This window comes from Pezoporus flaviventris, unplaced genomic scaffold (genome assembly GCF_033815535.1).
Source record: "Pezoporus flaviventris isolate CSIRO_AGI_PZ_B2104156 unplaced genomic scaffold, CSIRO_AGI_Pfla_v1 ptg000079l, whole genome shotgun sequence".
Classification (NCBI taxonomy): Eukaryota; Metazoa; Chordata; class Aves; order Psittaciformes; family Psittacidae; genus Pezoporus; species Pezoporus flaviventris.
In genome coordinates, this window is record NW_026892627.1 from 8,184,044 (window position 1) to 8,196,643 (window position 12,600).

The following is a 12,600-nucleotide window of genomic DNA, read 5'->3' on the forward strand; positions in this document are numbered from 1 at the left end:
GGCTAATAAAATCTGGCCTTTTGAGCTTAAAATAAGTTTTTGGGTTTTTTTTTGTTGTTATGAGGAAATGTCCTAGGCAGACCCATTCAAAGCTATGTCCGATCTGGGTGCCCCTGACTACCATGCTTTGTCCTTGGCAGCCACAGCCTGGTCTTCCTCTGACAAAATGCTTGAGGATCAGAGAAATGTACTCTATTGGTAAGGGTGGCAATATTTTTCCAGTCATCACTCCTCTTCCTAATTGTCTGTGTATGCAGGTTAAAATTCCCTTAGCAGAGCTCTGAGCATCCCCCAAGGGCTCAGGCAGGCACTCACTGCCTGGTTTCCTCCAGGGAAAACTCCTGTATCCCAGTGATGAAACTTCTCAAGCATGCCTTTCCCTTGAGAGGGGCCTGCTGTGTTTCAAAGACATTGGGTTGCTTTTCAAGGAAAATGGCATCACTTTCCTAAGCTACTTGCCTGGTGCTCACAGAACCTACTCCACATTAAACCACTGTTACACAGATCACACTTCCAAATAACTTGGATGGGCAGCAAGCTCATGATAATGAAACCATTAGTATCAGAATGAAATGGGATTGGTAGGTACTGCTCATGTCAGAACTGCTGGTCACATTCTGTACATGCCACAGCAGTAACCAGACTCACACAATTAGGAAAAATAAACCTAGAAAGTGTTTTTACTTAAACACTAGCAGACATTTTGAAGACAAAGCAAGCAACAAGGAATCACCTGTAGCCTACAGGGCTTCCTGCAGAATGAATTTTAGCAAACAAGATCATTTTGGAGATAGTCTCTCTTGATCTCACAGCCCTGAAGGTAAAGTGAAACACATCTGCAACTTACTTATTAATGTTTTTGTTACTGCTACTACATAGAAATTCTAGTAAAACTTACCCCTATTAAACCCTGGAGTCATTTGTGAAAGGTCATTCACTGAGGGTCAGCCTCTCTTTCCTTTTTCATTTGTGTGCATTCTTTCTCCTGTTGCCCTTCCTTGGCTCCACTGCTTTGGTACTTCTTTGTTCTTGCAAGCAGCCTAGGACAGGCAGAAGAAAAGAGAAAGTGAATGAGCTTTGACTAGCTGTCAATATGTGAACTTTAAATTTAGCAAACCTGGGTTTTATTCCCTACTTCACCACTCCCAGTGCAAATTTATACCCATATTTATTTCTATCCATAAAAAGTGTAATGCTTACTTAACAAAAATCCATCTATCTAACTTCGTAGCACCCTGCAAGGCATCACAATATTTAATCATAATACACATGAACTTCAACAGAGCTGTCTTCTCATCTACCCATTTGCCTTGAGGGAGGACAAACTAAACTGTGCTTAGAGAACGTGTGATGAATTTTTAATAGTAGAGCTGCATAAAGATTCAAGTTGCACAACCTTCCTAAACACATCTGCTTCAGCGTTTATGTGCTCCACTCAGATGTTTTACATATCTTGAACTGTGCAGTTGATTTTTTCATTCAGTAGTTCAGCCTGAGTTGATACTAGCAAGAAATGTGAAAGGCAGCATAAGAAGCTTCCATAAACACAACAGCATCAAAAAGGAAAGGAAAAGAAAAAGGAAAGTTTGTTGCTGAATGTGGCAAGGAACCTTGCGATGAAAGACATGGAAAAGGCCAAGGCAGCAAGTACCTTTTTCCAGTTTTGGGATCACACACACAGTAAGACAATGGCCAGCAGAAGACCATCAAGGGGATTATGGGTTGTAAGCGTGCAATACATAAGAGAGGCTGAGAGCTGCATGTGTTCAGCCTTCAGAACAGAGGTCTTGCTGCTGTTCATGACTGCTTACTAGGAGAGTAGTAAGAAAGTAACAGCCAGACTTGGCTTGGAGCTGCACAGGGATGAAATGAGTGTCAACAGCCACTTGTGGAACAATGGACATTCAGATCAGATATGAGGATGCTTTATTACCTTGAGAGTAGCAAAACACAGAGAGAGGATGACCACAGACTGTGGTACATCCATCCTTAAAGATACTGAAAACTTGACTGAACTCCAGAAGTCTCTTCCAACCATACCTCCATAATTCCTTTCTACAATTCTACTTTATAACTCATGGCAAAGAAGCCACAGGGTAATGAGTAGAGACTATGTTTCCCTGACATCCAGAAGATCCCTAAGTGGTAGAATGTTCTGTATTTAAGTGACTGCTACATCAGGACTGATCTTCTACAAAGTACAGAAGCTTATAGTATGTACCTAATACTTCCACAAACAAGTAAACAACAACATAAAAGGTACCTATTTTTTCCTGAGGAGAGGATCAAATTGACACTGCAGTATTATAATCTTCTACTAAAGAAAAAGCATGTTCCTAACAGCAATCTAGTATCAGAATACTTGATCAAACCCTTTCTCTATCACTAATCATACACACAGTAACATCTGTGCAAGCCAGTTGGCTCTGGACAGCTCCTGTGGTTCTTGAAAGACTGTTTCTTGGCAGGTTCTGTTTTTTACTCTAATTGAAAGGTTAATCAAATCAGTCATACTTGTATGTTAGCTAAATAAACACACTGTCTCCACTGATGATGAAACAGGTGCATTATCACTCATGTTTCCCACAGGGTTCATTTGTTCCATTGATTGCATTCAGTTTTCTTCGAGCTTCTCTATGCAGTATCTGACAGCACTTTGGATAGTTTTCATAAGGAGATCCACCTTTCACATGCTATTTTATTCACAAAACTCTCAACTCTGGTAGTTCTGGCAAAGGTATTATATATCCTCAGCACTGCTTCATTGTGGAAAACATGGAAGAAGTTAATCCTAAAAAAGGTTGAGAACACTTACTGAGGCATAAATGCATTATTGAGCCTTACTATTGATGTTGCTGAGGCTGAAAACACTGAGACATTCAAACCCAGCTCTTCTTTGCCTCTCCAGCCTCAATGCCAAGCTTCATTTTGCAGAAAGCTGTTTCAGCATCTTGTTAGCATCTAGAACCCAGCCCTGCAAATTCACATGCCTTGTGTTTGATTTCATGCGCTGTTAACACAGTGCTGCTGAGTGACTACATGAGTAAATCTCTTTCTGAAACCAGCATTTACATGCGACATGGCAATTCACCGTTTATAAGGCATACAGAAGATGGGATGAATGCATGACAGGTAGAAAATATTTATTCAAGTTAAGAACTTTTGCACACTACAACATTTCAGAAGTCCAAAAGCCACAACAGCTGGTATTTGTTTTAAAGAAAAAGGCATCCAAAAATGTCTTGCAACCTGGTAAACAGTATAATGAAGAAAATCTCAAGCCATACAGAAATTAACATGGAATTAGGTAATTTCAGTAGTACATTTTCTGAAGTGTATTGGGGGGGGGGAAGAAGTGTACTTTTCTCCATTAAACAAATAGTATTTACGGAATGCACTACTGAAGTTCTTTAGGGTGGGATTCATCTCACTTATTTTCTGTGTACTAGAAGATACAGATAACTAAACTAGTTTGCTAAACTGTTGAGAGATCATCTCTCTGCAGGGCTCCTTAACTAAGTCAGGTTTTAGAGATATTCTCTCCCTCCACTGACAGTAAAGGGAGACCAGACTTGCCAGGTCTATACTTGTGAACAATTTAAGTAATTTGCTTAACAACTCATCAGACCACAATTAACTCCCACTGCAACTGCTCAGTTTTTTAGTTTTACTAATTTTAAAAGTTAAAGTATTAAATCATGTCATTGACCTCCAATCTCAGGTCTCCATGTTAGACTTTTTCTTAATCTATCTCATAATGAAGAGGAAGCTGTTTGTATGGAGAGCTGAACATCACACTAAGAAAAAGCACATAACTCATTACAAGTACATGGCATCTGGGGAAAATTAGCATTCTCTGCCACCCTCTACCATACCTTTTTAAACTCCAATTCACTTAAAACCATCTTGACCCAAAGCATAAAATTCTCATTTACTACATTTTGTCACCCTGCCAACAGTAGCACTGACAGATATTTTACCATTCTGTTCAGCATCACGCAGCCCCTTATTGCTTACATTGCCAAATACGGGAGTAACTTGGGATAGCTGAAGAACCCAGAGGCTGCAGTAACAGGCAACAGTCACAGAACTGACCTCCATGGGACTTCACTCATCTTGAAATTTACTGCCACTGTGTTCTCACTGCTCGAGTTTGTAATTCGTTTAAGCACTTCAGTGAACTGAGGCATGGGAAGAATGGCAACAGAAATAGTGGTCAAATATCAGGTGGATTTACATTTTAACCCATAGCACAAAATAGAGATTTGAAATTACTAATCTCTTGGTAGAAACCTTTGTATAAGCTAAAAATAAAAGTTTACCTCAGTTTAATGATACTGTATTTGTAAAAGCTTTCCTGTAAAATGGTTCTGCGTAGAATACAGAATGCCTGGAAAAAAATAAGCTATTGTTTAAAGTATTTTTTATCTTGCATTTTGAATTGTTCTGTGAATGGGTCACAACCTGCTATAATATGCTTGATGCCATACAGACAAGTGAATACCTGCATTCCACAAGAGTTCAACAGCTTGTTGATAGAATAAATACTTTCAGGATAACTTTTTCACCTGCTAGAACCTAAACTGATAAAAATGGTAAAGTCAGATTATTAGAACCGTATGTGTATTAGGAAATACAACTGAACATGGATTCGGGAGACTGGCTTTTAGTATTTATTTAGGAAAACTCACTATACAAACAAAAGTTATCACAACAGCATAATATGTAGGGTTATAGTTTCTCCTTCCTTCAAGCTGTTTTTTTGTTTCAGTAAAAACACATGTATACATTTACAATGATTCCCCTTTAAAGCACTGGGATTCCATATATTAAAACATACCTGGTAAAATAAGCTTAAAATAATTTTACATTGCTTGGAAAAAGATTTGAGTAATTTACTCTTACCAGAGTGCCATTGTTGCACAGTATTCAAAAAAATGAACCACCACTAAAATAGAGAGTAAAACATTTAAAAGTACATTTATTTAAAATGTGGGCAAAATATCAATATAAAAGAAAATAGAGTATAAGAAATAAAAATAAAGTACAAAACATTTTCATCTTCAACAACCATAATTTAATAGATAGCAAGCCCTTTTATTTGTACATCCAAATTACACTCTTGGCTGAAGTACCATCATTTACGTTAAAATGTTTAAAAATGGGGTCATAATACCTAAAGTGGGCTTTCTTAAAATGGCAGTATAATACAAAACATAGTAAATTATGTTTCAGCATAATAAAATTACACATCCTAAAAAAGATGCAGTTTATTTTTGCTTTCCTGCTTTAAACTGCTCATCATCCCTAGGAAAACAGCTGGAAAACAGCATCCACAGGAAGTTTTAGTTGCTTTGTACAATGGCTGAACAGCTAGATCTAATGCTCCAAGCATTCCGAAGCAGTAAGGCATTTCATTATCCATCAAGTAAATTTATATGTAGGTTTGTTAAGAAAGAACAACTTTAAGAAATGACTGCAAAATAGAACTTATATGAAAAAAAAGCATGCATAAAGACACAGAACAGAAATGTTAAAAGCATGCATAAAGACACTGGTCCCTTCACTATATTTATCAAACAGGGTTTAGAATCTTCAGTAAAAAGCTGTTTTCCTCATCTGCATGGAACTTGTGACAAACGCTTTCCTTAATGGCGATTTTTTTTCCTGTTGCTTACAATTCTACTACTATTCTTTTCTGACAAGCCTACCTCCCACCTCCACTGAAGTATTTCCTATCAAAAGATAATTTCACTTTGAATTTAAGATAGGTTTCTGCGTGTTAATCTACCCTCCTATCAAGGAAACATTACACATCCTAAACATTTATAAATCATTAGGTTCCTAATTAAGAAAAAATTAACTACCACACTTCCCTAAGCAGCAGACAGGCTTTACAGAAAAAGGATATGATTCATAATCCAGTGTTTGAGTAAGTACTCCAGTCAGGACAAACTCTGCATTGTGGACATCTAGAAATATGGAAAACATGCATACAGTTTACAACCTAAGAAGACATTATTCCTCATTCTGCACACGTGTCAGGAGAGGCCACTCAGTACCTTTCCACCCCCTCAGACAAAGGCATAAGAGAGTACTGCCTGCCAGTACCAGGGCCATCACACAATGCATGCCATGAATATTTGACTTCCCAGTGCACACCATGTCCTGGTGTTCTATACTCAGGCTAAAATAACTAAAGTGGAAAAACCTTAAATCTTTAACTAACTCGATTACCCAGTAATCTTGTCTCACCCAGGACTGAAGCCTCAAGTTCAAGCCTACCCTTTCCAGAGATTTATGGTGACTTAGCTATAAAATACCTCAATTAGAAATACCTAGCAGACAGCTGGCTCAGGTTTCTCCATGTTTTGCAGGATAGACCATGTATTCTACTATTATCTGAAAGCTTCAAAAGTTGTCTGTACTTGTAAAGTAGTAATAATGATAATAATAAAAACAAAATGACAGCAATACTGTTCAAATTACATTGAATTTGATATTATATATATCAAATTCTTATACATACCTATGAGCATATACATACCTATGGCTCTTGCGAAATATTCTCGACATAAATGAAGGTCATTTTCACAGGAAATCAAGATTATCTCTGGCAAACTCTAAACAAAAGAAACTAATTGTAAGCTCAGAATAACACAGTAAAATATTAACAGTAAATTTTAGAAAGCAACACTATACACACTTTATTCTGCTTATGCTCCATGAGTTTTCGAAAAGAAGGTTGTTTAGATAACACTTTTCCTCCTGCACATTCCACAATAGCTTTCATGGTGGAAAGGCTGGGACAAATTCCAGGTGTAATGTAAAAATATTTTCCCTAAAAAAGAAAAGAAAGAATAAGAGAAAGAATCTTGTTAACTGATATCTGCAACACATTGTTTTATTATCATGTGACTTTTCTCTTACACAATCATGGAGCCGACTTTGTAAACTGATGTTAGGTATCACAGCTTATGGTAACAAATTCATCAGCTGATGAGCTGTCCTTTACTACCACTGACGTTTTTCCTGGAGGGGAAACCCCACAATGTGAACAGCTTAGATGGGCCTCTTTCAACACCTGTAAAGTAAGTGATCTTTCAAGAACTTCCAGCTGTTAAGTAATAGCCAATTTATTACTTCCTGACAAAAATTTTACTACTACTCGACTAATACAGGTGATCACAAAGTAGATTATCTCTGTTTACCAGCTGGGAATAAAAAAAAAACACCCTCTGCTATGTGAACTGCAAAACTGAGTGAAATGTAGTATTTAGATTTAAATGCCCCTTTTTAGGTGGTTTGCCTCCATAGTCTCAAATTCAGTTACGCTGAAGAATCTCTAGCAACTTGGACCTTCAGACACCTCTCTGCACTGTATTGCAATTGAGACATGAAAGCCATCTTGTAGCATTCTAGCAAACAGCCTGGTGGAAAGTGAATTCTTCAAGGCAAATCAGACTAGACCTCCCTGAGGCTGGAGTGCAAATCACTCTAAGATTCACATTTTTATGGGCTAGTATAAAATAAAAAAGAAACAAAAATCCCCAAATAAGTCCCCTCCATAAGTGGCTTTTTACAAGTAACAGAGCAATGCTCTCAATTTTCTAAGGGAACACGTAATGCATATTGAGCATATGCTGAGCTTGGTTTTTACAGGATCCAGTCACTTGAAGCTTAGATCCATCCCAACAATGCTCAGGAAGGAAACAGGCTTAAAGGCAAAAATTAAATTTATAACAAATTCTTCATGTTATAGGATAGTCCGTTTTACTGTCCTCAGCTACAAAACCTACAGCTCCCATGCTGAAAAAATTACATTGAAAAGCTCCAACTACTTAAATGCCATTTTAAACTGCATACCTTGAACAGTGGAGCTACTTGTGCTCTCTTTAGAGACTCCTCTAAACTAAAGCAGAAAAGCACCTCAGCTTCAGCGTCTCTGAGCACAAAGTTCTGCTCATCTGAAAAAGAAAGACTGATGGTGTAAAACACACAAAAGACAAAAACATCCACGTAACCCAGGACATAATCTGATCAGAAAATGCTGGTGGCAGTGTGACTCCAAATGGTAATAAACACCTACTGATTTTAACATGATTATAGTATCTCATTTTATTAGGGCTCTTACAACTGTGACCCACAATTACTTGGGAGACAAAAGAACTGTGAGTGCATTTTACACTCGTAAACCTAGCAATAGCCACTGCTCTTCTTCTAACTTACTGGAGTAGCTTCCTAAATTTTATTGGTTGACTCTCTACAAGCAAAGGAGCAAAACGATTACATTTAAATTCAAATCACTGTGACAACCTATGCGAGCCCAGAAAGTGCCTTAAACTCTTCACACACCAGTAAGAGAAAACTTTGTTTCTCTTGTCCTGATATCCAGCTGACTTTTCACCTTTTATTAGGGATGGAGTTTCAGTTTTAACTTTACCTTTCCACAAAAAGCTGAGTCAAATGTATTTCTAAATCAGATGTAATTCAAAACATCTAAGTTTAAAGAACAAAAAAAATTTATATGGAGAACAATTTGGTCTTCCCAAGGACAATCTGACAACCTGCAAGAGATGTGTTAATACCTTAAGACAAAGAAAACCAGTAGGTCATTTTTCGTAAACAACTGCCATGTATTCCATCATTGTACTAGGTACACAAGTGAAGGCAGCCCATTAGCTAAAAATTGACTAAACTTCAGTAGTCAGCAAGTACAGTACTTCAAATAATACACCAAAACAGTCGTCCTTTTAAACCTCCGGACTTTCTTTATCTTCTAATAGCTTCCAAATGGATTAATTTCTCAGTTCACCAATGCTGAACCAAGTAAGTTGCCTTCTCAAGATTTAAAAAAAATGTTTGCTGGTTTATTCGTTAATCATCCATAGATTTAAGCCTTCATGATGATGATTAGGCAGCACGTTATATATATAATTTTTTTGCAAGAAAACAAGTAAAAAGCATAAAACAATCATAAACCAAATCACTGGCTTTTAAGAAGTCTTAAAACTAAGGCAACCACAAGTAAAATCCACAAATGGCTACACAAGGAAGAAATACAATGCTTAACAACAGCCAACTAACTTAATCCCGCTAAAACAAACTTATAAAGGATGTTTCTACTTCATTTAAGGGAAAAAAAGCCTGTACTAAATCAAATTAAAACTGAATGAAACAAAATGCCCACTGAAAGAGGACTAAAATTTTTTTTTACAAAACCTTCTACATAGTTCTTCAAAAGCTGTGAATTATGATAGTCAGACTTGCTGTTATAATCTTTGCTTTCAAAAACTAAACATTTTAGAGAACTGGCAAGAAACACTTAAGTCAGAAGTCAAAATAACGAAGTATATTTAAGTACACTTGCCAGTGAATCTTAAGTTTACTATAAAAATTGTTACTAGTTTAACTTACCAACAAACTTCTGGCATTTGAAACACTCTTCTAACCACTCTGGAGTTACTATGTGCTTGACTACAGAAATTGCTGTCAGGAACTTGACAGTTCGGGTCACTTTACTTGCAATTAGATGGGTACATTTCTGAGCAGATTCTGCTACTTCACCTCCAAGGATATACAGTTTCTAAAAGTTGCACAAAAACCAAATCAGAATGGAACAGTCCCTTAAAATTGCAGGGGAAAAAAAAAGAAGAATCATGCCATCAATAGAACTAAGCTCCTAACGAAACAGTAAATAGAGGATATTTCTGTATTATAGTATATTTTTTACTAAAGGTGATTAATTTTGACAGAGTTTATAGCATTGAAAACCCAGTATTTCCAGACATAAATTTTACCTGGCAAGAGTGAAAGTAAAAAAACAAAACAACCCTGTGCTTCAAACCTCAGCCAAGATGTGAAAAAAATACATAAATTAAACGTTCTTTTGGAAAGAATATTTAGTAATTATTAAGGTTCAAGGAATTATTAGATTTTATAGTGTTAAAAGAATGTTACAAATTACTTAAAAGTTTTGAGACAGCTTTATTAGGGAACAGAACAAAACCTCCATGGGAACCTATTATCTCACACCTGCCATAAGTTTTGTCATCAGCTTTCTGTGAAGCATTTAGTATTAGATAACAACTACACTAGAAGAATCTTGGGTTTTATGCAGTACAGCCATCACTACTGTTCTCACCTAAATTTGCTCATGAGGTTTGCTGATTCAAAACAAATGGGGAAGGGGCTTTCTTGCTTTTTAAAACAACTGAATGGGAAGAAAAAACAACTAGCGTAGAAGTGTGAAGTAGTTAGCTAAAGCAGAACAGTTACCAAATAAAACTCCCTTCACATAAATCTACACTCTAACTTCAGCCCCTATAAGTATGGGGTTTTATCCACTAGCTACATGCTAATCAAGTATATGCTACTTAATCAAGACAACTGAACATCAAGCAAAAAGTTACCAGATGTTTCAATGTATTTCACAAGACAATCATGAAAGTCACCTTAATGTACTGTTGAACTTGCATAGGTTCAAATCCTGTGAAAAGCACCATTGGTGTCAGTTCTGGGGTGAGTTTTTTAGTAGGTGGTGGCAAGTCTTCAATCCTACAAAACGTGAAATACAGCAGAATGTGAAGTCTGGGCCCAAAATGGTATTACTTTAAAACTAGACAAGCACACTCTTGCAACTTCTACCAATGGAAATGCTCAGATGAATAAGAATTAGACAGGATCAATCTTCTTCTGAAGAAAAACTTACTACGCTGAGAACAAAACATATCCTCCTGCTTCTGTTCTCTTCCAATTCTCTTACTACTTCATTCAGTATTGTTTTATTACTACCAGTTGAGTAGCCAGCAATGTGCAAAAAAACCCATTAATGGTTATTTCAATTAGCAGGACACAGGAGGAAAGCAGACTGGCGGCCAGCTGACACTGCTGTGGAATGTCAATCAAGGACTACTGGCATCAATGGCTCGCTATTCTTACCTTGCTCTTTTGGAAGACGGCTGAAGACTGGATTCATTTTGCTTTGGTTTCAAAGGCAACCTCACACCCTGAAATTAGACCATCTACACGTTTGTATCTGAATTGAACAGGGAAAACAACTTCTGCTCTGAAAGAGGAAAACTATACACTGATATTCTGAGACTTTATTAAAGAAACTTAAAAACAAATGAAAGACACAAACTACAGAACACATACTGTAAGCAATAGGTACACCTATTGCTTATACAACTGACTCAAGCAAAGCTGAGCATTAACCAGAGCTTCTCCACAAAGTCATGTAACCCCTTAAGTTTATAAAAACTGAAATACTGTAGGACTTTTTTTTCCTTTAAATAAAGCTGATATTCATCAAAAGAAAATCTAAATAATTAAATGAGAAAGAGACTGAGAAAAAACTGCCCATTTGTTAAATACATTAAGACTGGTGCTTAAGAATCAACAGAGAACAGTGACACCTGCATTTTACACACTGAAGTTCCCTAGTCACATAAAGAGAAGCTCCAGAGGATGCTCAGGTACTCATGGACAGACATTCACACCTCTCCAGTACTAGGTGAGCCACTACAGCATTTCCTCAGGGATAGAGAAATGTAGCTTTTAGGCTGTCCTTGGCCTGAGTAACTTGAAATCACAGCTGTCGGCTACAGCAGTGTGTGACTTATACTCCTTTTTAACCTTCAAATTTACACCTGAAATTTAATGAGGAATGCTGGAGGCACATGACCAGGAAGACAGGCAGCATTATTCTAGCCTTGCTGTGAGGACAGTCCTTTGGGAGGAACAGGCCACAGAAGTTTGTTCCCTACTCTCAGGATGTGCATTTTTATGCCAAACAATCACTAGTAAGAAAAGCACACATGCCCACTTTTTGATAGACATTTTGACTATGGAAATGCAAAAGGTAGAGGCATCAACAGTGTTTGAAAGACATCTGTCATCAGAAGAGGAACCCATACGTTAAATCCCAAGACAAACAGAAATGCCTGCTGTGAAGGCAGAATATCTGACACTTCCACATGCCCAGCATTTTCTATTACCAAATCATATTCTTCATGCGTAAGCACCCTGAGGGGAGGTGGACAAGATTACCTCCAGAAATCTCCTTCAATCTAAATTACAAGATTCTCACTTCACACTGGTAAGAAGGGTCCCCATACAGTAAATACAGAAACAGCTTCTGACCCCTAAGTTCTCTCTATTTGCTACGGAAGATGAAATACGGATCACTACTTGGTCTGAGTCACACATAGAAGGCAAAAGACCGATTTTAAGATGTGCTCAACTGCAGTGTGAAAGCAAAGCGTGGTGGTAACAAACCAAAAACTAAGTTAGTTAAGGCTATTTTAAAGATCAACAGTGCATACTGGATCTCCTTGAAGATGTCTCTTGTCACCAGTAGAATGCATCCTTCTTCAGAAAAATATACGCATTTTTAAAAGACCAATTTCCTAAAAATTAATTTCCTAAGGGCCCAGAAAACAACTCCACAGGGGTCTAGAAGGAGAATATTTCAAACTTATGGCCAGGGATACAGTAGTGGCCATTTCTAAAGCTGAAAAGTATGAAAACAACAAATAGTGCCTTGACACCATTTAAAGTATTAGTACAAGTTAAGTTACAACAGTTACTAAGCTCCTC

General features: G+C 37.2%; 1 protein-coding gene across 1 annotated transcript in view; it reads right to left on the reverse strand.

Moving 5' to 3' along the window:
* Window positions 1-4,650: 4,650 nt before the first annotated feature.
* The window catches only part of PAXIP1 (PAX interacting protein 1), a 37,324-nt gene continuing 29,374 nt past the window's right edge, over window positions 4,651-12,600 (reverse strand). The window contains 8 exon segments of the mRNA XM_061474534.1: window positions 4,651-5,436; window positions 5,908-5,972; window positions 6,548-6,623; window positions 6,707-6,841; window positions 7,867-7,967; window positions 9,418-9,586; window positions 10,455-10,557; window positions 10,942-11,009. Coding sequence (XP_061330518.1) covers window positions 5,425-5,436; window positions 5,908-5,972; window positions 6,548-6,623; window positions 6,707-6,841; window positions 7,867-7,967; window positions 9,418-9,586; window positions 10,455-10,557; window positions 10,942-11,009 — 729 coding nt within the window. The 3' untranslated portion in view covers window positions 4,651-5,424.